At 41.3% G+C, this 21526-nt stretch overlaps 3 protein-coding genes across 9 annotated transcripts in view; 1 reads left to right on the top strand and 2 right to left on the bottom strand.

Annotated features, from left to right (window-relative positions):
• SCP2 (sterol carrier protein 2) overlaps positions 1 to 21526 on the bottom strand; it is a 155416-nt gene that overhangs the window by 112463 nt on the left and 21427 nt on the right. The window lies entirely within an intron of this gene.
• GPX7 (glutathione peroxidase 7) lies at positions 3022 to 12167 on the bottom strand. Its single transcript, XM_068198761.1, has 3 exons — positions 11858 to 12167; positions 5399 to 5660; positions 3022 to 3586 (listed from the first exon to the last, which is right to left on the bottom strand). The coding sequence occupies exons 1-3, from the start codon at positions 12062 to 12064 to the stop codon at positions 3423 to 3425; spliced, it is 633 nt and encodes a 210-aa protein (XP_068054862.1). The 5' UTR covers positions 12065 to 12167; the 3' UTR covers positions 3022 to 3422.
• The window catches only part of TUT4 (terminal uridylyl transferase 4), a 45146-nt gene continuing 39354 nt past the window's right edge, over positions 15735 to 21526 (top strand). For 5 of the 7 annotated variants that reach the window (XM_068198767.1, XM_068198766.1, XM_068198763.1 and 2 more), the window contains exon 1: positions 15735 to 15893. The gene's annotated coding sequence lies outside the window, so the exon portion shown is untranslated. Of the gene's footprint in view, positions 15894 to 20233; positions 20384 to 21526 lie in introns of those variants that run through there. The other 2 variants (XM_068198764.1, XM_068198765.1) reach the window with 2 other exon arrangements.

Below are 21526 nucleotides of genomic sequence, written 5' to 3'. Positions count from 1 at the left end.
GGTCTGATTATTACATGCTTTATGAGACAAAGTTTCAAAAGATCAAAAGTGCCCTGACTAATTTTAAACTTATATTTAGGCTTTAAAATTATTTCTTTTCCCTGTGGCATGTCAGAGGGGGCACATGGCTGCATACATTAGTGTTCAGGTTGCTTAGATAAAAGTTTAAATCAACAGGCCAAGAGTTCACACCATTAAAGGTGCAAACTGTAGGAGATCAAGTCTTAGATGATCAAGGCAATTCTTCTCTGTGCATCAATGTGCTCATCTGTTAATACACTCTGCTATTTTCTCTGCAAAGCAGATAAGTGGCAAGGAAAAATAGTCTCATGCTATAGATTCAGAGCTGGTTTACAGTTTTCAGAACTTGCTGTAGGGAAGACCTTTGTCAGATTAAAACAGTGCTGGAATTCACCAGGCAAAAAAAGTAATTTCTGATCTCTGCATGCTCTATCTATAGTCTCAACAGTCAAATTCAACTCAGTGCAATTTGATTTGCAATTTTTCTGAGCAGGGAGTCATGAAGTACTTACAGTGTGACCAGATATGTATTAATCTACAATTGAGAATATTTACTTTTACTCCAGAACTTTGATTAAAAGGCCAAAGCATTTGTTCTACAAACTGATTTAGTGCAACGAAGGATGGAATCTATACCATGCCTAATTTGATAAGGAAAATGTATCTGTTAAATTCAGAGAAAGTAGTTATGTGCTTAAAATAATGTGGTTGTTCAAATATGTTGTTTTTCAAGACTTGCGTATGTAATACTTACCTTAGTTGTCTTTAAATGGCCAAACTTGTAAGAACACAAATTCTGACAGCATCAGTCGGGAGTTATTCTTAGCACTCAGGCATCTGCTCAGACTTCAGACTGCAGAAATTTTTCACTCACACTAAAATAATAACACTAACAATTGCAGCCTCATTGTTCCTTGACAGAAGCCCTTTGAAAATCTTGTCAGAAAGAACTCTTTTTATCTCAACACAGGCATAATGCTCAGGTTCCCCTGCTCTTAGCTCCAGAATGCTTTAAAAATAATCTAGTCTTGTCCAATTGCAGTATTATTGACAAATGAAAGCTTTTGTTGTGCCTTGTAATGCTTTTAAAAGCAGCACAAACAATATTTGTCCATGTAGGACTAAACGTTCCCAACTGATCCTTGCCCTTATATCTCTTTAGACTTGTAGAACTTGTCTAATAGGAAATAGAATATTGTTTCTATGTAAATCCAGAGTTCTGCTTGAAGTTAGACACACAAAATGGAAATAGAAAAGACTTAAAACATTTTTCATAGCCTGGTCTGGTCTCATCCAGGCTTTAGGTATAAAATAGAAACAAGCTTTCTAAGGAGAAAATTTTAAGCCCTGCAGCACATGCTAACAGCATGCTGGGGCATTGCATCAGCATCAAAGGGCAGAGAAAAGAGAAACAGTCTGTGGAGTAAAAAAATAATTCCTTTTCTAAGAGTTGGATTCTCTGTCCCTGCACAGTATCAGATGGGCCTGATTTTCCTTCCTTTGTGATATCCTTAGCAACCATTGTCTTAGAGTGATCCATGCAAGAATGGACTAAATGACTGAATCAGGCATAGAGTTCACTTCTCTCACCATCAGAGGAGGAAAATACACATATTCACTGCTACAAGCACCAATTTCCTGCACTCTTATGTTAAAGTTCAAGTGAGAAGTAGCTGATAGAGCTTGAAACGTACTCATTACTATCAATGTTCAGACTTGAACATTTCCATGCCCCTTTTGTCCCAAAGATTATTTGGCTGCAAACTGTCTTTTCATTTCCTTCTCATTTCTTTTATACTTGATTTCTCCTTTTACTCATGTTCTTCTATTACTTCTTCCTTTTATTCTCTCTTCCACCCCCTCTTTTTTTTTCACTAAAACTTAAAATAACTTGCTCTCAGCTTCTTTCAGGCAATTTGAGATTGTTTTGTGCAGTATAATCTCTGCCCTTCACATTCTTCCTGCAAATCCTAAAGTCCCTGGAGCTCTTACTTCCATGGAGAACTCCACAGAACGAGTCCAGTGAGTGTTCGTCTTTTCCCTCTTGTCCTGTGAGCCAGGCCTTGCCATAATATTTGCCTTTGATTTCAACAAGAGCCTGTTTGGATGCTGAAGAGCTCTAATGGTACTGAGGAGCTGGGAAAAGTCCTTACCCTGGTGGGGTCACTTAAGGCTTATTTGTACACATGGACCTTGACAACAGCATGGACAAACATTGTGCTACTTGAAAGCATCAGAAAGCGCAAAAAAGGCTTTCTCTCATCAATAATGCTGCAGTTGGACAAGGCTAGATTCTTCTTAAGCATTCTGAGGTTAACAGGATGGGAACATTGGGCTTCTGTTGTGATAAAAAGAGTTTTTCCTGACAAGATTTTCAAAGAGTTTCTGTCAAGGAACAGTGAGGCTGCAAATGTTAGTGTTACTATTTTAGCATGAGCTAGGGACTTCTGAAGTCTGAGCAGATACCTGACTGCTACAGTTGAAAAAGGCTCCATTAAGCATTTGTAACACTAAAGTTGTATTAAACTACATAACATTACACAAGAATTAAATATTTGAAAACTTATTTCCATAGAAAAAATATTTTGATTGTCTGATGTTTGTCTGTACATGTAACAAAATTAGATAGTGTCACAAATTGAAAAATAAATTTAACATCAGTTTTATGAGGGGACATGTATGCTAGTGTAAGAAAGAAATAGCCATTTCATGTAGACTTTGGTCCTACAGATGTTCAAATGACTATTTAAATATCATCTGAAAATCTTGGTGAAAAAATGCGGAAATTCTTCTCATGGCTTCTGGAGAATTTTTATAGGGCCTTTGTCTTCATATTTCTTTCATTTAAGCTTTATAGGTGTGTTTTTCCCATGCCCTTCTAAACTTTCTATACAGCTGAAATTAGCTATGTTTGGCTGTGGTAATTGGAACATGCAAATTCTGCCTGGTCTGAAGGTATCTGTTTTGGCCTTCTTCCTGGCACATGACTTAAGTCAATCATGCACTTTTTGCTGTTTATTTTATTCAGTTTGCAATCAAAATATGACAGCAGATTTGCAGATATCAGGGAGATCCCAGAGGACATTCTCATTATTCTGATCTTTCTTCCTATCCGAACTAACTTCCTTTAGTGTTACCAACAACTAATAATTGAATTGGGGAATAAACAATTGCTGAAAATTTGTTCTTTCCTAGAAAACTCAAACTGAATTTGGTCAGATAAAAATATTATATTACTTTGACCATGTTAACTTGCTGGTTTCTACATTCTTAGATGGTGAATACAGATTCAACTGGTCATAATTCCCTTTCCCTATATCCTCTCTTTTGGAATGTGAAAAGACAAAGTCCAGCCTTAATACTCAATTAAGATGCAATTGGCATGCTGGGATTTTTGAAAGTCATAATTCATCTTTCTTCTTTAGGATGATTTTCCGTACAAGTTCTGTAACATGGGGCCTTATTTCTTCAACAGAGACAGTAGAGTCCCAGGCCTTTACTACTTTCCCGTTGGGGTCCACCAGGTATTTCCAGAAGTTCCAGGTTGGTTCTTCTCCTGTGGAATCTACAGGGGAAAGAAAAAAAAAAAAAAAAAAAAAAAAAAAAAACTTAAATATTAGAAAACCACATTAGCCAGTTCCTGACATTTCTTCATGTCAATATGATGATTAACCTTGCAGAGGAAGAAGGAATGTAAATTAAGAGGAAGTTCAGACTGAATAAGATTAATTTTCTGACAGACAGCTTTAACTAGACAGTAGTCCCTTGGAGACTAATGGAAACAGGGAAGCTTGAGCACGGAGAAAGCACAATAATCGGTGTTGAAGTGTGTGAGGGCATGTGAATATGGGGCTGTGCTACAGAGATATACCTGATACAGTTGAACACTGATAGGAAAATGGAATTTGGCATGACAATATAGCTGTACTAGCGCTAATTACTTGCTTACCCAGAATTTTCCCTCCAAAAGCCAGTACCTCCGACTCACCCAGTACCATGTGGTTCAGAAGATTGTTTCAAGAAATGCTACATGAAGAAATAACAAAGTAATTGTTCCAGGTTTCCACCTAATTCTCATCTACAGCTGAGTATTACAGTTTTCCCTTTCCTGGGGAAAACAAAATTTCCAGGACTTTCAAATAGATCAGGAACCTCATGCCCCTAAAAGCACAAGTACAGACGCTACAGACAATTAGCATCTTTTTTTCCACTGATTATACATTGGTCAAACCTCAGAAGGAATTAGAAGTTATTTCAATGTATCATCAAGACACAGCCAGACCCGCACTTTTAACTATGTTGTCGTTATGCTAAATAGAGGCACAGCCTCCAGCAGGGTCCCCCTGCAGGCCGGCGAGCAGGGAAACACAAGTTTTGCAAGGTTCCTGGGACATGTCTGCAGGAACAGCTCTCCTTGTCAAAACAGAGATGGAAGGATGTAAAGAGGATTACAGGGAAATTTGGCTAGCAGAGTGATCCATTACAGACACCTGGAAGGAGGTGAGTTTGGGGTAGTCAAAAATAATTTCCACACTCTGGTAAATTCAGTGGGATTTGGAAGAACACTGTGGTGCTGGAGAGAAGCAGCAGGGATATGGTCCTTGCAGAATGCAGCTCAAATGATACTGTGTCACACTGGGCTTAACTATATTTCATTGCTGAAAGACATTTCCTTCACACTGGGTTAAGACTGACATTTTAATATAGCATTTCAATGGTATTTAGAGCATTTGTTCAGAGTAAGAAACGTAGTGCCTTGATAGGGAGCATCCTGCCTTGCTGGCAGGTAAGAACCAGCAAAACCTCTTCAGGTGTCAGTGCTGGCTCTAAAGCAGATTGGAACAGGAGCAACTGCGCAGTATGGCTGTTCCAGCGCTTGGGGAGGAATGAGGAAGGGAATATTCAGGGACATCGTCTATGCCTGGTTTCACTTTTTGATTGTTGAAGTAAATTATGAGGTGCTTCACTTCCCCTTATCCTACAGCTCTAGAGATGAATCTTATCAATCCAGTCTGCAGCACTCATGTCACAGGAGGAGCACTTAGGAGGCTGCAAAGTGGAAAAAGGAAGGTCAGGGTGTTGTATGCCTAGAGGAGAGCATTTCAAGGCCTATATTCCACGTAGAGGTTTATTGGAACAGCTTTTACAGGACATCTGCTATTGATGTGTCTTCATCTCTGGAGATCTTTTTAGAAGGTAAGACGAAGATGGCAGAGAGAAATCCTGCCTTGTGCAGGAGGAGAGACTACATGACTTCTGACCTCTTTGAGCCTGACAACTCTGTGAGCACAATCATCTCTTTATTCTTTGGATGGTGTTTTGTGTCAGAGGACTTCTATGCAACAGAAACAACCCTCCAGCATTCCAGGTTACTCACCAATTAAGTACTTGAAGGCAGGAATTGCACCAGCTCCACTGACTGTGATTTTGCTGAACATGGGGAAGGAGGCACCATAAGTCTTTCGTGCAAAGCTCTCAATTTCTTTGTTGGTGTCTGGTTCCTGCTGCCCAAACTGATTGCAGGGGAATGCCAGCACATTGAAATGGTACGGGCCCAGGTCTCTCTGCAGCTGCTGTAAGGCCTTGTAGTGGCTGTCTGTGTACCCACACTCACTTGCAACATTGACAACTAGAGACACCTGAAGAACAAGAGAGCACATTTAAAAATGTGTTTCACGTCAGTTTTTCCAACAGGTAGGCTGGAATGTGGACTAATATTAAAAAAAAAAAAAAAGGGTGTCTAGGGAACTGTGACTGAACACATGTGAAACTACATTGAGTTCTGTTCACAAAAGGAAGATTTAATATTTCTATTATGTATTCCTCTTTGGCAAGCATTAAGATAATCCACCAACTGCTAAGCAATCTTAATCTTCAGTTTACTGAGAATCTGTGTTTTTTCCATTCTGCCTTTTGGACAGTTTCTAAGCATAATTAAGAATTGACTATCCAGCTAAGATATACCAAATTGCATGAAAGAAACTTGCAAATCGATGTATTTTTTTGTTGTTTATTTATCTGTTGTGAACCATCTGCTCTGCAGCATGTTTTCTTGCTCAAAATTAAGTGCCCTTCCAGAAGTGCGATCCATTTATCATTGCGAGTGTAGAGGTCTTGACCTGGAAGTTAATAGAAACAATTACAGGATTTGGTGGTGTTCTGTGCTGTGAGGGCTGTAAAATTTCCCATCACTTCTACAGTAAATCTACTCAGTTGTGACAAAATGACAACAGTTTTTGCACAAAGGTTTACTGCCTCAATTAGGAATTCCAAGAAGTGAAGGCTGCCCACTATCCTATGAAGCCATTCCTGCAGTGGATCATGTCCAATGCTGTGTGTGTTGTGTCAGTCAGAGATGAGCACCAGGCACATGTCTGCCAGCACAGATCCACCTGGGAGGGAGCTGGCACAGACAGGTGAGCACTACAGGAATAACAGAATTTGTTGGGAGTATTAAGTGACCTAACCCTGAATTAATATGTATTATAGTTTCTCAAAGCATTGAAGAATTTTTCATTGGTTTTTGAGATAATTTTAGCCTTAAATAACTTTTAGAATTTTAGACTTATAGTTTTGTTAGTCTCACAAATTTTGTGTGAGCTGCTGCTCATTCTACATAAATTGAGTCCATTCTAATACTTTCATACAAAAGTATTTAAGGAAACAGGATGTGTAAAATAAATTATATTTAGTGAAATATAAATGGCTACATGTACGTGGTATTTTTAAAGGCAGAAAACGAACCGGCATATAAAGGTACATATCTGGGTAATATATGGGATCAAGAGATGTGTAGAAGGGGTAGGAATGAGTAAAGAAAAAGCTAAGGGGATGTTGGTATTTGTAATTTCTTACATTAAACATTAACTCTTACTTTATTTTCTACTTTGTATAACTGTATGGCTGTCATAGAATAGGTATCATAGAATCAGAATATCCTGACTTGGAAGGACCCACAAGGATCATTGAAGTCCAGCTACTGAATTTAAAGTGGATTTGGAGTGGCACTGTTTTCCCTGGAACACAGGTAGTCTTTCAAAGCACAAGTTGGTGTAATCTTCTTTGTGGTGCAATGTGTCAACAGGATACAATCTAAACAACTCCTGTACACTTGTATATGAACTATGACCTGCAGCCATCTCACCTCAAAATCATCACTTTCATTCAGACAACACAAGCTCTGTCTGAAATTTTAAATTCAGTCTCCTAAAACATCCAAAGTTATGGCATATCATTAGATTTTTTTTTTCAGAGAAGAGGTAATAATTTTATGATTCATTCCTGTTGCAGACTCTCAGCATTTGAAACTGAAGTGATATGTTGGACATAAAAAATAAATATTAGCAGTTCTGTTCTTTTCAAATAATCTGATTTATCCAGCATAGTGCTAACAGTAGTTTAGTATGAAGTAATGATAAATTATATCACTATGAGCTGAAGTCACACATAGTTCTTCCACATGAAATTTTAGAAGCTTTTTAAATTATAGTTTAAGCCTTAGAATTTTCATGATGCAGAAGTATTCAAACACCTTACTGAATTCACCTCTATTGGTACCTGCTCTCAAATAGAAAGGTAATGTAAGAATTTGTCTTTGGAGGTTTGTGGGAAATAAGGTTCTGTAGTCATTGTGTTCATATTAAAATAGATATGAAGGATGAATTGCCAGTGAAAACAACTAAGCTTTTATAACTTTTACTTGATTTTAAGTAAAAAGAGGGCTTGAAAGAATTCACTCAAAAAGACATAACTATTTTAATTTACAGCTGTTTAAAATCAGTGGTTTCTTGGCATGGTGGGGAAAGGCTTGAGAGCTCACAGTGACAACACTGCAAACTTCCAAACATATTCCCCAAAACAAATGGAAACTACATTCAGCATTGCTTGGGATGGCAGACACATTATGATTCTCTTTTTTCCTTAGAAAAATGCATTCTCTGTAACTGAATTCTCCATTACTGAACTCCATAATTTAATAGTGTAAACCTCTTAAAAGTGTAACTAACATATATAATGAATGCTTTTGTGATCTATTAGTATTTCTCAATGAATGTTTAAAATGATTCTTTAAAAATCTTTCCTGAGTTATCTTTCAGATATCTGGTATTAGAAGTGATTTCATGTTGTGATCTTTTTTTGGTTGGTATTTTATTTTTAATTAATAACAGTCACTGTTTTTGCTCTCATGTAGAGGCTGTACTTTGACTTCTTACAACTATTAATGATTTAAATTAAGTTCAATATGCCTGACTTTAGGCTCTGAGAGTGCAAGTCAAGCACACCACCTAGTGTGCAGTGCAAACAGTTCAATGGACCTCGCAAAAATTATTTCATTTCAGCTGAATTCTTTATCAGCTGTTGTCTCACCTCTTAAAACTATCATTCCCTTTGCTTAGAAAACCCATGCATTCTAGTAGTGAACTCATTTAGTCAACACTGCAAAAACTCCTCTTGCTTTACTTAATCTTCACAGCAGAGTGCCACCTTTAGGCAAAAATGCTGGGACAGATTTAGGAATCTGTCTCAGCTTCAAGTAACCCTTTGTGGATCTGTCAGCAGAGACAACACATACTCGGGTTTTATGACACAGAAATTCTTAACTGGCTCCATGTCACTATGGAAGAACCAGCCACAAGTGTCAGATGGCACCAACTCACGGAGCTGTCACCTTCATGGAACAAATAGCAATATTTGTGTGGTAATTCAGTGGCTGTGGATTTACCCTCACTCAGATTGCAGCGGGCCCGGGTCCAAAGTGCCTAGCCATACTTTCAATAGTAATATTTAGTTAAAAATAATACTTCAGTTGTTATAATGCCCAATACTTTTCCAGGATTATAGAACCTATGGTTCAACATTTCCAAAGGCACTGCACTGACACTGCTGAATTGCCCCACAGCACACTGTACTTAGCTGGGTGGTAGACTGGTACCACTACATCAAGATAGGCACAAACACAGCAGGGAACAGTTGATGTCTGGGAGCTCTGACTCCCAAATAGGTACTATTTTTGCTTAGAATACTGCATATCAGTATTACAGCAGTATCTGTGTATATATATACAGATATATATATATACACACTGCATTTAAGTATCTTACAGCATATCAGATACAGATCACATAATAAAAGATAGGATTATTGAATTAGATTAGATAGAAAATTAATTTTGGTTGGATTCTCTTGATTCTTGTCCAATCATAATCACTGAGCTTCATTTTTAATGTAGATGAGTGATGGGTCAACATTTTATGGTAGTGTGGAAAAACCACAGAAGGCTGACCTCCACAACACAGTGAACCAGACAGTTTTTTGATCTATTTCAGTTGTGGAACTCTTTTCTCAGTGGTAATTGTCCTCCCTTTCTTTACTATATAACAGAGGGTAATTGTGGTTTGTATCAAGATACACTCAAAAAGAAAGATAATTAATATCTATCAGTCTTTTTTTTTTTCTTACTATGAAAAAATCATTTCAGTTATCTGAATAGACACAAGTTTATATTAATAATGATTTACTGAAGAATCATCCTGTCAGTCATGAATTGCACTGATTGTTTATACCAAGCATGGCTCTTGTGGTTTTAGAATTAGCAGATTTTATTAATTTTTTAGAGTCTGGAAGCCCTTGGATTTTTTCAATTCCTAATAAGTTTCTTGACTACCAATTAGGTAGTTATTTAAATAAATTAGCTGAGTGACTGAATTGAAGAAAATGTCTTCTCTACATCTGCCAGAAAGCTTAAGGCTGGTAAAAGCTGGTTTAGCAATTAACAGACTATTGTTCCCGGAGCTAACTAGTGACTCACTTTCCTTAAAACACCCCCAGCACACATGTAGTACTTTAATAATATTTTCTTTCTTTTAATAGCTTTAAAAATATTATGATAAACCCGTGCCTTAACATTACTTATCTAACTGCAGATTTAAGCAAGTTTATTTTAAGAAATAAATGGGAGTTTTAATTAACCTTTTTCTATCCTGATACTGAGTTCTGACAACATAATGACAGAAAGGGATGTGTTTTATTGCTGTAATTTTCTTTAAAATTGTCCACATACGTTATCAAAGAGCCGGTAGCCTGAACATTAATAGGATCTCTGAATGCAAATCTATCTTTTATTCCACACAGAAGCTGAGTGTCACTTTTTTGGAATAAATTATTCCATGTGGCATGTGGCCTAGCAGAGATCAAAGAATACCATTCATCAATGCTATTATCTTTCTCAGATACAACTGTAGAGCTCCTCTTTATGAAACCATGCCTCGAGGGTGGCCTGGAACCACAGCACTGGGATATAGCACACACCCTGAACCTGCCTGTTCATCAGATTCCAGAGGGGATGAACACCCCCAGCTCTCTGCAGAGTGGCTCTAAGGAATTCTTCCATGTTCCTCCTTAACTCCTTTCCATGTTGAATCTGGCCCTGAGATAGAGAAGCTACAGGTGGTATTTGCTTATTCAGATTAGTAGATGACATGCAGACAAAACATGCCCCAGTAACAGATTTTATTGACAGAGCCTTTGGAAGGAGCTCACTAAAAAAGCACAAACATTGCTTAATATTAAACAGCTTCCATGTTTTTCTCCAACATAGATATTTGAGTGGGCATGGGACCAGTTGTGCTGTATCTCAGTTGCGAATGGAGGGGGATAAGGACTTTGACCAGATAAGATTTAGGTCTCTCATTCGGTCCAAATCTACCAGTATCCATTTCTGCTGAGCTCAAGAAAATGTGAATCTCCCTATATTAGCTTCTCTGTCTTCCTGCCAATGTGATAGTGACCTGCTGCCGTGGACCAGTGAGCTCAGACATCTGAGGAGGGGAAAAAGGAAGATGTAAATACAAAGCTGGAGAAAAAGGGTGAAAATGAGAAGTGATGCTTCCTTTTTGGGCAGCAGCAAAACTATTGGACTGCCTGGCTGTATCACAGATGTGTCACTTGGGTGCTAAGTGTGGCACTTACGGGATTTATGTTGATTTTAGCTTCTATAATTTGTGAAAGGGGCTATAAGAGGTTATAGTATTAAGTACAATAAGTGTGCTAAGTTATCTTTTCATTTTTCTATAGGTACCGACAATCTTTTCTAGATGATCAAACTGCTAATAAAATAAAATGAAATAAAATTAGATTATAGTCAGGGACATTGTTTTAAAATGGTATGGAAAACTCTGCCTAAAAATACTTAATGTAAGATGTAAATACAATTTACATCATAAAAGCATATGTGCTTTTATCTACGTGCCCTTCTTCATATTGCTGTCACACTAAAAAGCGAGAGAAGAATTTGCATGATGTTGTTACAATTTCACTATACTCTGATACTTTGTAATGTCTCATGATTTTACTAACTATGGCGAAATCTGTTAACTCCATTCGCCACGGATCAAATCCTTTTTTGATGTAGATCATTACAAAGGAACGGGATTTGAGTAAGAATAACACACAAGAAGTCATGCAGTTAAAAGGCAGAAATAAACTCCAAAAGTAAGCTACACAAAGACACAAACTTCCTGAGCTTCCAATGGAATAGGCATTGGGACCCAGAGCAATCGGCAGGAGGGCAGCGTTCCCTGCCTGCCACGTCTACAGGCGGCTGCAGCAGCAGAAGACGCGGACACACACGGGGGTTAGACTGCAAACGCTTTATTGAAGAGGAGCCCGTGTTAGCCAGACGAGTTGGCCGAAGGGCAGAGTCACAGAGTGAGCAGCCCAGAGGCACACGCGTGTGCACCGAGCCTCCGAGCGCTCTCCCCCGCGCTCGCTCCGCCGACATGCAAGGGCTCCCCGCTAGCGAGCCCGGGCGGGAGCCGCCCCTCCGCGCCGCACTTACCGAGCCCCTGTACTTCTCCAGAGACACAAGCTTGCCCCTGATGTTTACAACTTTGAAAGTGTAAAAATCAGGCTCCTTCTGCCGCGTAGCGGAAAAGGCTAAGAGCAGGAGCGCTGCAATTGCGAGGAGCATGGCTAGAGGGATGAGGAGGACTTTGGGGAAGGAGGAGGCAGGCTGGTGCTCCACACTGCCCTCCGGGTCCAGCATGCTGCACGGCCGCCGCGCTCTGCCCGGCCCCGGCCCGGCCGCGCTGCCGCAAACGCCTCGCTGCTGCAAACGGGCCTTTTGCGGCAGCCGGCGGCTCTGCCCGCTCCGCACCCGCCGGGATGGCTCCCCGAGGATGCACACGCTCTGGAACGGAGCGTTCCGTGCGGAAGGGCGCCGAATGCTTACGGGTTTACAGCACTAGCTGCCTCGGTCTGTGGGATGCCTGTCGCAGAACTGCAGAATATTCTGGGTTGGAAGGCGCCCACAAAGGATCACCGAGTCCAGCTCTTAAGTGAATAGCCCATACAGGGATCAAAACGATGTTATTAAGGATCCTGCTTTAACTATATCGTTGTGATTTTTGATGGATTTGCAAAGACCCTTTTTTTGCGTAATAGCTATAGCATGTAGTGACTACGGTGTAAAGGCAAAGGACAGCAGTGGCTTGGTTGCTACTGGTTACTGAGGCGAGTGCTCCGAACGGGAGTCACAGCACTCAGTCAGCAAAACCAGAATCAGCCACACGCCACACAGAACAGCCACATCAGCCTGGCCTGCAGGAAACGCAGCTCTGCGTGCACCTGGCTGCTGAGAAGTGAGTGGCCAGACCACTGATCTCACTGTGTGGGATGGGAGACACCACACTGCCCGAGGGTTTTCAAGCAACAAAGAGCCATAAAGCATCAGGAACTGAGGTTGGTATCAAAGCGTTCAGACATTCAGAGCCAAGACACTGCCTCAGCGCACTGATGTCATTCTTGGGTTGTTTGCAAAAAAAAAAAAAAATGCTATTTGTTACAATTACAGTTTGCTACTATGCCTGCTGGCAGACAAGGATTTGTACTTACAAAGTAACAAAAATAGAAAGCTTTTGATGGTCATTGATTTCTTCTTGGACCAAGAGACTGGTCAGTCATGGATGGCTATGATTCTGATAGTTCTTGGCAAAGAAAAGGAAAATGCAGTGATTTACAGAAAACAAGAGTGGTTCCAAGGCATATTGGAAATTTATTTTTGAAGAGAAAATTACATTTTGTAATCTCACTTTGTTTCTCGTTTTGTTTTTTTGTTTTTTAACTGAATTTTGGTAGATCTTTGACATTTTGATTAAATTTTCTTAGGCAATTCAAGCATGACTAGCATTACTGTAAGGGAAGAAGCCAATATAGCTAGTTGAAAAGCATATTTGCACTTTTTAAGCATTTCAGATTTTTCACAATTTTTATGAATTTCAGTTTAAGCAGACACCCAACATCAAGAAATAATGTAATATGCTACAAAAAATATATGTGGATAGATGAAAAATCTTCTGCCAAGCTCTCTACAGGAAAGATACACTGTGATGAGAATGTGAATTTCTTTGCAGACAAGTGATATTTTCCTGGATACTTTCCTGGCTGTACTATTGACCAAGATGACAGTCACTTATGATTTCTTCATTTTATAAGTAAATTATCTAAGAAGATTTAGAGTTTCTTCAGACATATCTGGAGAAAGAGAACAGGGCTTTATTATGGTATATCCATTTTAATGGTTTACTAGGTTTAAAAATCCTAGTAAATTCTGAAAATAATATTTTAAAATTGATGATCAGCATAAGTTTTTTTGTCAGAAAATTAAAAACAAATCTACAATACACACTTACATTTTTGAGGAATATTTTAGTTGCTTGGGTGTAGGACTAAAAATGAGGCATCATACTGCAACATAAGAAGCAAGTTTTGCTCTAGAAAGGGACTTTATAAAATATACTTCCTACAGCTTTATGATTATCATCTCTGATTTCTAGATAAAATTTAGCAGCTTTCCGAGTCATATTTTCTCCTACAAACTGAGCCCAGAATCTGAAAGTTTTTAATCACTGGCATTGAATTGGGAGTTCTTTAAATAATGGCCCACTGGCAGTAGAACTCTGCTTCCTCTTTTAGTGGTATATTTCTATATTGCTCCCTGCAATAAAATATTCTTTAACATCAGCAAAGAAGGAGGCATTGTTCCTGAACACAGAGAAAGAGACTATGTCAAAGACTGTTGGCTTTATACTGGTGTAAGTTTTCCAAGCCAAACTGCTCTATCAGTTCATATTAAAGTCTATCCAACTATTTGAAGGAAATATGCCAGTCAGGTTTTCAAAGTGGCGTGTGTTTGCTCACTATCATGTCTCAATGTTGATCTAGGAGGACTGTATCCAGCAGCGAGTATAATCAGCTACTTCTGCAATTTACTCTTTGGCCTACTAAACCTAATAGAAATCTTGGTCAAATAAAATGGAATAGGCTGGAACCACCACCCAGTCAACCTCAGTTGTCCTCAGGGCAGCACTGCTGTTTCTGTTGGACTGGCCCATGTACCTAAAGGTGAATCCCATGAGCAATACCCTGAGCTACCCAGTCCTAATTCTGTAAAGGGTGACCTTCAAGTGAACTGAAAAAATTAAAAAACCAAAAAAACAGGTTACCTCTAAGGATTGTGCTGACTTCACGATACATTCAGAAGTATGTCTTGTCAGTATTTACAGAATCCTGTATTACAGATTTTGCAACTTCTGTTTGCCTACGCAGAATCCCTGAGGTAGTGTTTCCAGCACTATTATTCATAGTACTTTTAATAGTTTCCTTTGAACCCCTTTCGTAGTTCAACACTGATCTTTTAGTGCCTTGTTTTCCTAGAAAGGCCTCCTTAGCCTGGGCTAGGAAGTGCCAACAACACGACATTTCACTGCCAAAAAGGGGTAGTACTGGATCACAGAGGGATTTGCCTCAGACAAGCGCTTGCCAGTGCCTTTAGGTCACCGTCCAGCACTGCCAAGAGCCGGCAGGCTGGCTCTTCTCCCCCGAGACCTGCGGGTCTGCCAGCAGGCACGCTGGCCAAGCCACTGTCCCCGGCTGCTGCCGGGGCCAGCTTCAGAGCCAAGGTCAGGGAGCCTGGAGTCGTTTCCCCAGATCGCCGGAGCGCAGCCGCTCTTCTCCATCGGGCACAGGAGGAGGGCCAGAAGCCCTGGGGAGGCGGGGATCAAGGCCCGGGCTCCAGCGAGCCCTAACCTGCTCCACAGGGCCTGGGGATGCCCATCGCTCCCCTGACAGGAGAGTGTAGTGAGAAAGGGCCGGCCCCTTCTGCCGTGCCTGCAGCGAGAGGACCAGAGGAAATGGTTCTACGCGGAGACAGGGGAGATTCAGATTAGATACTAAGAAAAAAATTGTTCCCCGTTAGGGTGGTGAGGCATTGAATCGGTTGCGCTATGGTGTCCCCATCCGAGGCGGTGTTTAGGAGGCGCCTGGAGCTGGCGCTGGGTGCTGTGGTTGTAGTGGCTGTGGGGATACAGAGGCAGTGCGGGGTGCACGGTTGGACTGGGGGATCTTAAAGGTCCCTTCCTATCTTGCTGATTCTATACGTAAGAAGAGGCCTGGGAAGAGAAACAAGGGGGGAAATTAGGATGGCTGTTGGGGGGTAATTAAGAAGAAAAAATACGCTGCTTATTCCCTCATCCCCGCTTGCCGCTGTGGCACTGGGGGAGGGAGGCCCTGAACGCCGGCGGAGACGGGGAGGGGGGCGCGTCGCCCCCTCAGCAAAGGAGAGGTTCTGAGGCACGGGGGGCTCCCCGGCAGGGCCGGAGCAGTGCGGGCACCGTGCCCGGCTCGGTCCCCGCCGCCGCCGCCGCCGCCCCGCAGCGCCGCCGCCCTCGGGGCGCTCCCGCCCGCCTTCGCCCCACAATGCACCGCGCCGCTGACATGGCGGCCGGGCCGGACTGAGCCGCTGCCGTCGGGGCCTGCAGCAGCCGCAGCCGGGCATGGCGGGGGCGCCGCGCCGCCTCCGCTAGCGCCGCACACAGGTACCGGGGCCCGGGGGCTCCCCGCGCCCGGGGGCGGCGTCCCGGGGGGAGGCGGGCTCGGGGGGTCCTGTCCGCGCCGGCGCCCCCCGCCCCAGCCCTGCCCCGCCCCGCCTCGACGGCCCGCCGCGGCCTCGGGCCCCGCGTCCGGGCGGGGGAATGCGCCGGGGTCCGCGGCGCGGGGGCCGCCCCAAGGTCAGCGGGGGGCCGGGGCGGCCCCCGGGAGCGCATCCGGGCCGGAGCTGGTGCGTGCGGTTTGTTGTTCGTAACGCCCCGTGGAATTAAATAATGCGGGGGGAGAGACCACCGCAGTCGGCGAGGCCCGCGGGGAAATGCGCCGTGTGCGGGGCTGCCCTCGAGAGCCGTGCCCGATCCGCCGTGAGAGGTTCTCCTTTCCGTGGATTACGATCTGCCTGGAGTGACACCCAGGCATCCCTTCGCCTACGTGGTTGTGCTCTTTTGTTGGCTTATTTTGTATACAAATACAGCTGAACGACTTTGCTGCTTTTGCAATATGTTGCAATTTGCCAGTTGGCTGAATGTGTCATATTACCTGAGGCCTCCTGGCTTTTAAGGTTGTTTCTGGGTATATCAAAGGAGGATGAGCTCGTAAAACACGGAGAAACAATGCAATCGCATTTAAGTTGAGGTAGAGATTAGTACATTAAAAAGATAGTTGTATCTAAGTATGGATCTAATAATTTTTTTTATATCCACGCCACCTCCATGTCACTTGGCTTCCTGAGCACTGTGCCCTGGATTCAGGGGTCGTTGCATTTGCTTGAAAATAGATGATACATGTTGTTTATGGTTTTAACTTGTGTTCCTGGTTTCAGTGGTTGCTTTTTGGATAGTCTGACCCCAGATAGTTATGACATAATTATTTCCGTGACAAGAAAAGTAAGCCAGTCATGGAACTATGACTTAATTACAGTACCTGGCAGAAGATGCTATATTAGGACTAAGAGGTCTCTTTTACGATACCAGTTTTGCAGTGAGCTTTTTTTAGTCATTTTTCTACTTAACTTTAGTGAAAACCTTCATAAAATTAATTTTGTGATAAAATTACCTTTTCCCAGAACATATATTGGGATATGTTCCCAGAAGATACAGAGGGATCAGAAAGTTCCTCCTGTGTTCTGTTCTTGCACAGAGGACAGCTGGGACTTTCTTCTCATACCTCAGCTTGCAGTGCTAAATGCCCCGGGACACTTGCACTGTGCAGGGCATTTATCTAATTCTTCCTCTGAAGGGAATTTCTGCAATGGGGAGAAAGAAAGGGGGGCAGGATTTCCCTGTGTTGTACTTGAAAGCAGGATATTCCTGAGGAGCTCCTCTTAACTGTCTTGTGGATCTGCTTGTCAGTCCTGGTTCAGGATTGTTGTATACATGTTGATACCATAAGGCAGTCTGACTGTCTGAGAGTATATTCTGTGTTCAAGTTGCAATCCTGGCTTTTTAAACTTTACAAAGCATTTCTACTACATTAAGTGTATATTTGTCACTATCTTAGTGAAATAATGCAATACTGGTACTGACTTGTAATGAGAACTCATAGAAAGAAGGATCCTGCAATTTGTGTAGTGGATTAATTTGCACAATGGAAGCAATCCAGTGGAAGTCAACATTTCTCGTGCTTTTGAAACATTAAGACTGTTTTGTATATTGCTTGTAAATTGTTTAACTTAGAGGTACAAAAGACCTAAATTTTGTAACAATGTACATGAATTTAATTTTTACTCTTTTTTTTTAATTTTCACAGAAATGCATGTGTACTCATACTGTATCCTTGGTTTGTAATTTTGATTCTAAGGTTTCAGCGAGTCTTTGGGAAAAAAACAATTTATCAGATGTTCTTAGATTTTATTTTCATTTCTGTTGCTGCATGAAATACTACTGCCAGCAAGAAGTAACTTTCAGATTTTTCGGTGTCAGCAAGGCTTGACACAGGAGTCTGGAATCAGTTTTGTGTTACAAACGATTGTGACTCAGTCCGCTGAGTGTGGCTGTGTTCTTGACAGCTTTCCTGTAGTTGTGATTTTCAGCATGTTTCTTCCAGCAGGGAAGGTACTGGATGCTGGTGAACAGGCATAAGGGTACTGGTAGAAGATCTGTTGGCTTTCGCTGTGGTTTGTAAACTGGTTTGCAGCTGGTATGAAGCGGTTCAAAGACCATCCCTTCCTCAAGGATTCCAGTTTGGGTGAAGAGCTCACTGTTGCTTAAATACAAGATCCAGACAAGCTTCTATGCCACAATACATACTGCTGTGTTGTCATTCAGCATAGCACTGAGCAAGTGGAGGTTAAGATCAAGGTGAAAAAATTGGCTTCAGTGGGTGGCTGTCATTTAAACCAGTTTTGTGATCACTTGAGGCATCTGGAAGCCTCTGAAAGGCTCTAAACCAGTGCAGTGCTGTATTGTGCTTCCCCAGCCTCCTCACAGGTACTTGGACTGATGTGTGTGTTTGTTTTTGAAGTTAGAACTCCCTTGGATCAGTTCCTGCTCTGCTCTCAGCATGAATGGTGTGGCATTCGGGTAGTTTTGGGTGCTGCCCCTCTTTTGGCTTCAGGGTTTGCTGCAGTTGGGTCTGAGGTGTAAAGGACTATTGCAGTAAAACCTAGGATCAGAACCAAAATGTACAGAAGCATGAGGAGCCTATATGAAATAGAGAGGTAGGTTGTAACACAGCTGGTGTGACTGAGAGAGGACAGCTTTCCCCAGCCTGGCCAGGGAGGCAGCAGCAGTAGTAGGGTCAGGAAGAGGTAGTTCTTGGTGTTGGGTGACGTTAGTTTTTCTCACCTTCTCAGTGAGTCATACAGTGCTGTAGAAAAAACAGTGAGTCAATGCAGAGTAATCTGTAACAAGCATATCCCTTATGGATCTCCCATCCAGCATATTTTGCTCACTTCAAAATTTAATTGTAAGATATTTGCACCTACATATGTTTTGAAGTTTTGTATCAGCCAAAGCCTTTCTTGTTACGTTATTTATTCACCAGTACTTCTGTAAATCAGATATCATCCTGTTACAGTGTTATATATTTTTACATATGTATATAAACGTAGTTACATATCTAATGATCACTCCTTAGAGGTTTTCAGTCTTCCACATTGTAAAAGCATCAGAGCTTCCTATCTTCACTGAGCCCAGAGTGCCAGTTTTGTTGCATCCTTGATTTGTATGTTAAAGTTTATGTGCACTGTGCTGACTTCCTTCTGGGTAGATTTTGGCAGTATTAGCCTTACCAGGATAAATTCTATAGTCTGTAGTAAGAGGGAGTTCTGGGACACTATGTAGCACTTATGTTTGTTACTAAGAATATCTATGGGTTTAGTGCTGGTGGAGTCTGAAGCGCTTTAGTGGCCAGTAATTTCTGATAGTTTTAGTTTTAAGTACTTTGGAAAAACATCAAGCATGGGTAGGAGGTTGTACTAAGTTATATCTAATTCATCATGAACCAAACATAAATGTGTGATCATTTTTTAAACTATTGTCAAAGAACATGGGAAAGGTTTGAGTGATTTGTAGAAGTTCTCAGACAGAAAAATGGGCCTAAGGATGTAAACAGTCAGAAAAGACTCCCCTACCCCAGCACATTAGGGGTGTCCATAGACATCATCTGTGCTGCACTCTAAGCAGAGTGCAGAAGACAACCTTTCCTATTGTTCCTGACTGTGGCTGTAATTTTGTTTGCAGAATTTCCTTTTATTTTTGTTGAGAAAGTTCGGCTGGGCTGTATTGGTAGTGAGACGAGGGGGGCACTGAGGTTAATCACCCCACTTAGTGTTGGAAGGCTGGCTGGGAGTTTTGAGCTTAAGGACAATCATAATGGGAGCGATAAAAGCAGGTCTTGGATAAAATACAAGTCTCCCTATCTCAAAGAAGAGAATGCTTTATAGAAACAGGGTGATAACACTTATGTTTGTAGTACTTTCTGTGTTTATATTTTATCTAGTACTCCCCAGGGAAACAAAACTTAAAAGCCTGTTCTCTTTCCCTTTAGTTGCCTTTCTACACTGTAGACCCTACTTTTGGACATTTCAGCCAGTTGGGACCACATTTTAGAACATATTTGAAGTAATGTCAAAGGGTCATTGAGTTTCTGTCTGTTTTCTGGAACAATTATGCCTCAACAGAGAAGAGGTCTCTGCTAAGGGGGAAGCAAGAGGAAGTTCCATTTCCTTGTAGGGAGTAGCTACAAATCAGACAAGGCTCCAGCACGTCTGCTCTGCTTGCCCAAGGGGCTGTGATAGAGAGTGTGACAGAGGAGCACAAAATGAACATGTAGGAAACCAGGTAGAGTCAGTTCTGCTGTTAATGAAATTATTTTAAAAAACCTTTGCAAAAGAGCAACTCAGAATGCAAGGGCTCACAGCTTAACTTGGCCTGCTTCTTTGAAGAGGCCCTGTTATGTCAGATTCTGACTCCAAATGTATATGTTTGAGGGAGTTGAATACAGTGGAGCAACTTAAGCGGAAGAAGTGGTAGAAGAGGTAGAAATATCTTCTTGAAAGTTTTTTGGTGGTTTTCTTTTCCCCCCTTTTTGGAAGTAAGCCTTAATCTGATTCTTTGCAATTCAAATGCAGAGTTTTCTAATGCTAGTCTGCAAGGTGGAGGAAACAAAAGAAACTGGCAAAAATGAAAGTGAAACATTCTCATTTCTTCATTTTGTGAGCCTAAAATGAATTCTAACCAAAGCTGATTTTAAACATTTTTAATTTGGTTGCTGTAAGTATGTATAGATTTTTATACTTTTCTGGAGTTTAAAGTCAGATGGTATCTTGTCTGACCTCAAGCTGTTGTATTTCAGCCAGATGATTTTTCTAAAGAGCCGAGAGCTGAGCTAGATTTCAGAGGAGCAATTGGCACTGTACCCTCAGAAAGGAGGGGAAACTGAGTCCCATGTAACACTGGGATATTGAATTATTGAAATATGCTGAACTGGTTTCAACAGGTTAATCATACCCCACTTTGCAGATGCAGGCAAAATGCTCTGGTTTTGTTGCCAGCCTGGTTGGGAGAAAATTCTGCTTTGTTTCCAGGTCTGGCAAATTGGTATGAGCCTGAGCTTGTGAATAAGATGTGCCATCCAGGTTTCTACAAAGATGCCACCTCAGCACTGATTCATTTCACTCCAGAGTTTTGTTTCCAACCAACTTATTTTTTTCTTTAGAGGCACTCCTTTCCCCATTTCCCTCTCTACCTCTGTCATATGTAGATGGCCAATGTCTGACAGAGGATGATCTTTTGTGTCTGTCCTGGGTTCAGGAGGGGTCTCTTTTTGTTTCTTATACTGAGTTTTATTAGCTGGTTTATTTTGCGGTTTGTTGTGAGATGGTAATTTGGTTACTATTGAATATGTTGCAGCAGTTAACATTATTTTTTGTTTGCTAAATCATTTCAGTATTAAAGAGGAAAAGGAAAGAAAAAGAAATCCCAAAGTTCAACAACATTATTATTGCACTTGCATTTCAGATTCTGTATTTCATTGTGGAACTCCTAACTTTTATTTTGTACAGAGTATTCTTGTCTTATGAAATGTCATGACCTCTCTTAATTCATATTTCTTAGGAATAAAGATTATAACTGCTTTTTGACATTATCTACTTACATTTGATTACATTCTTGATATGTAA

This window comes from Anomalospiza imberbis, chromosome 9 (assembly GCF_031753505.1).
Source record: "Anomalospiza imberbis isolate Cuckoo-Finch-1a 21T00152 chromosome 9, ASM3175350v1, whole genome shotgun sequence".
In the NCBI taxonomy this organism is placed as follows: Eukaryota; Metazoa; Chordata; class Aves; order Passeriformes; family Viduidae; genus Anomalospiza; species Anomalospiza imberbis.
This window is presented reverse-complemented; position numbering and strand designations above follow the sequence as displayed.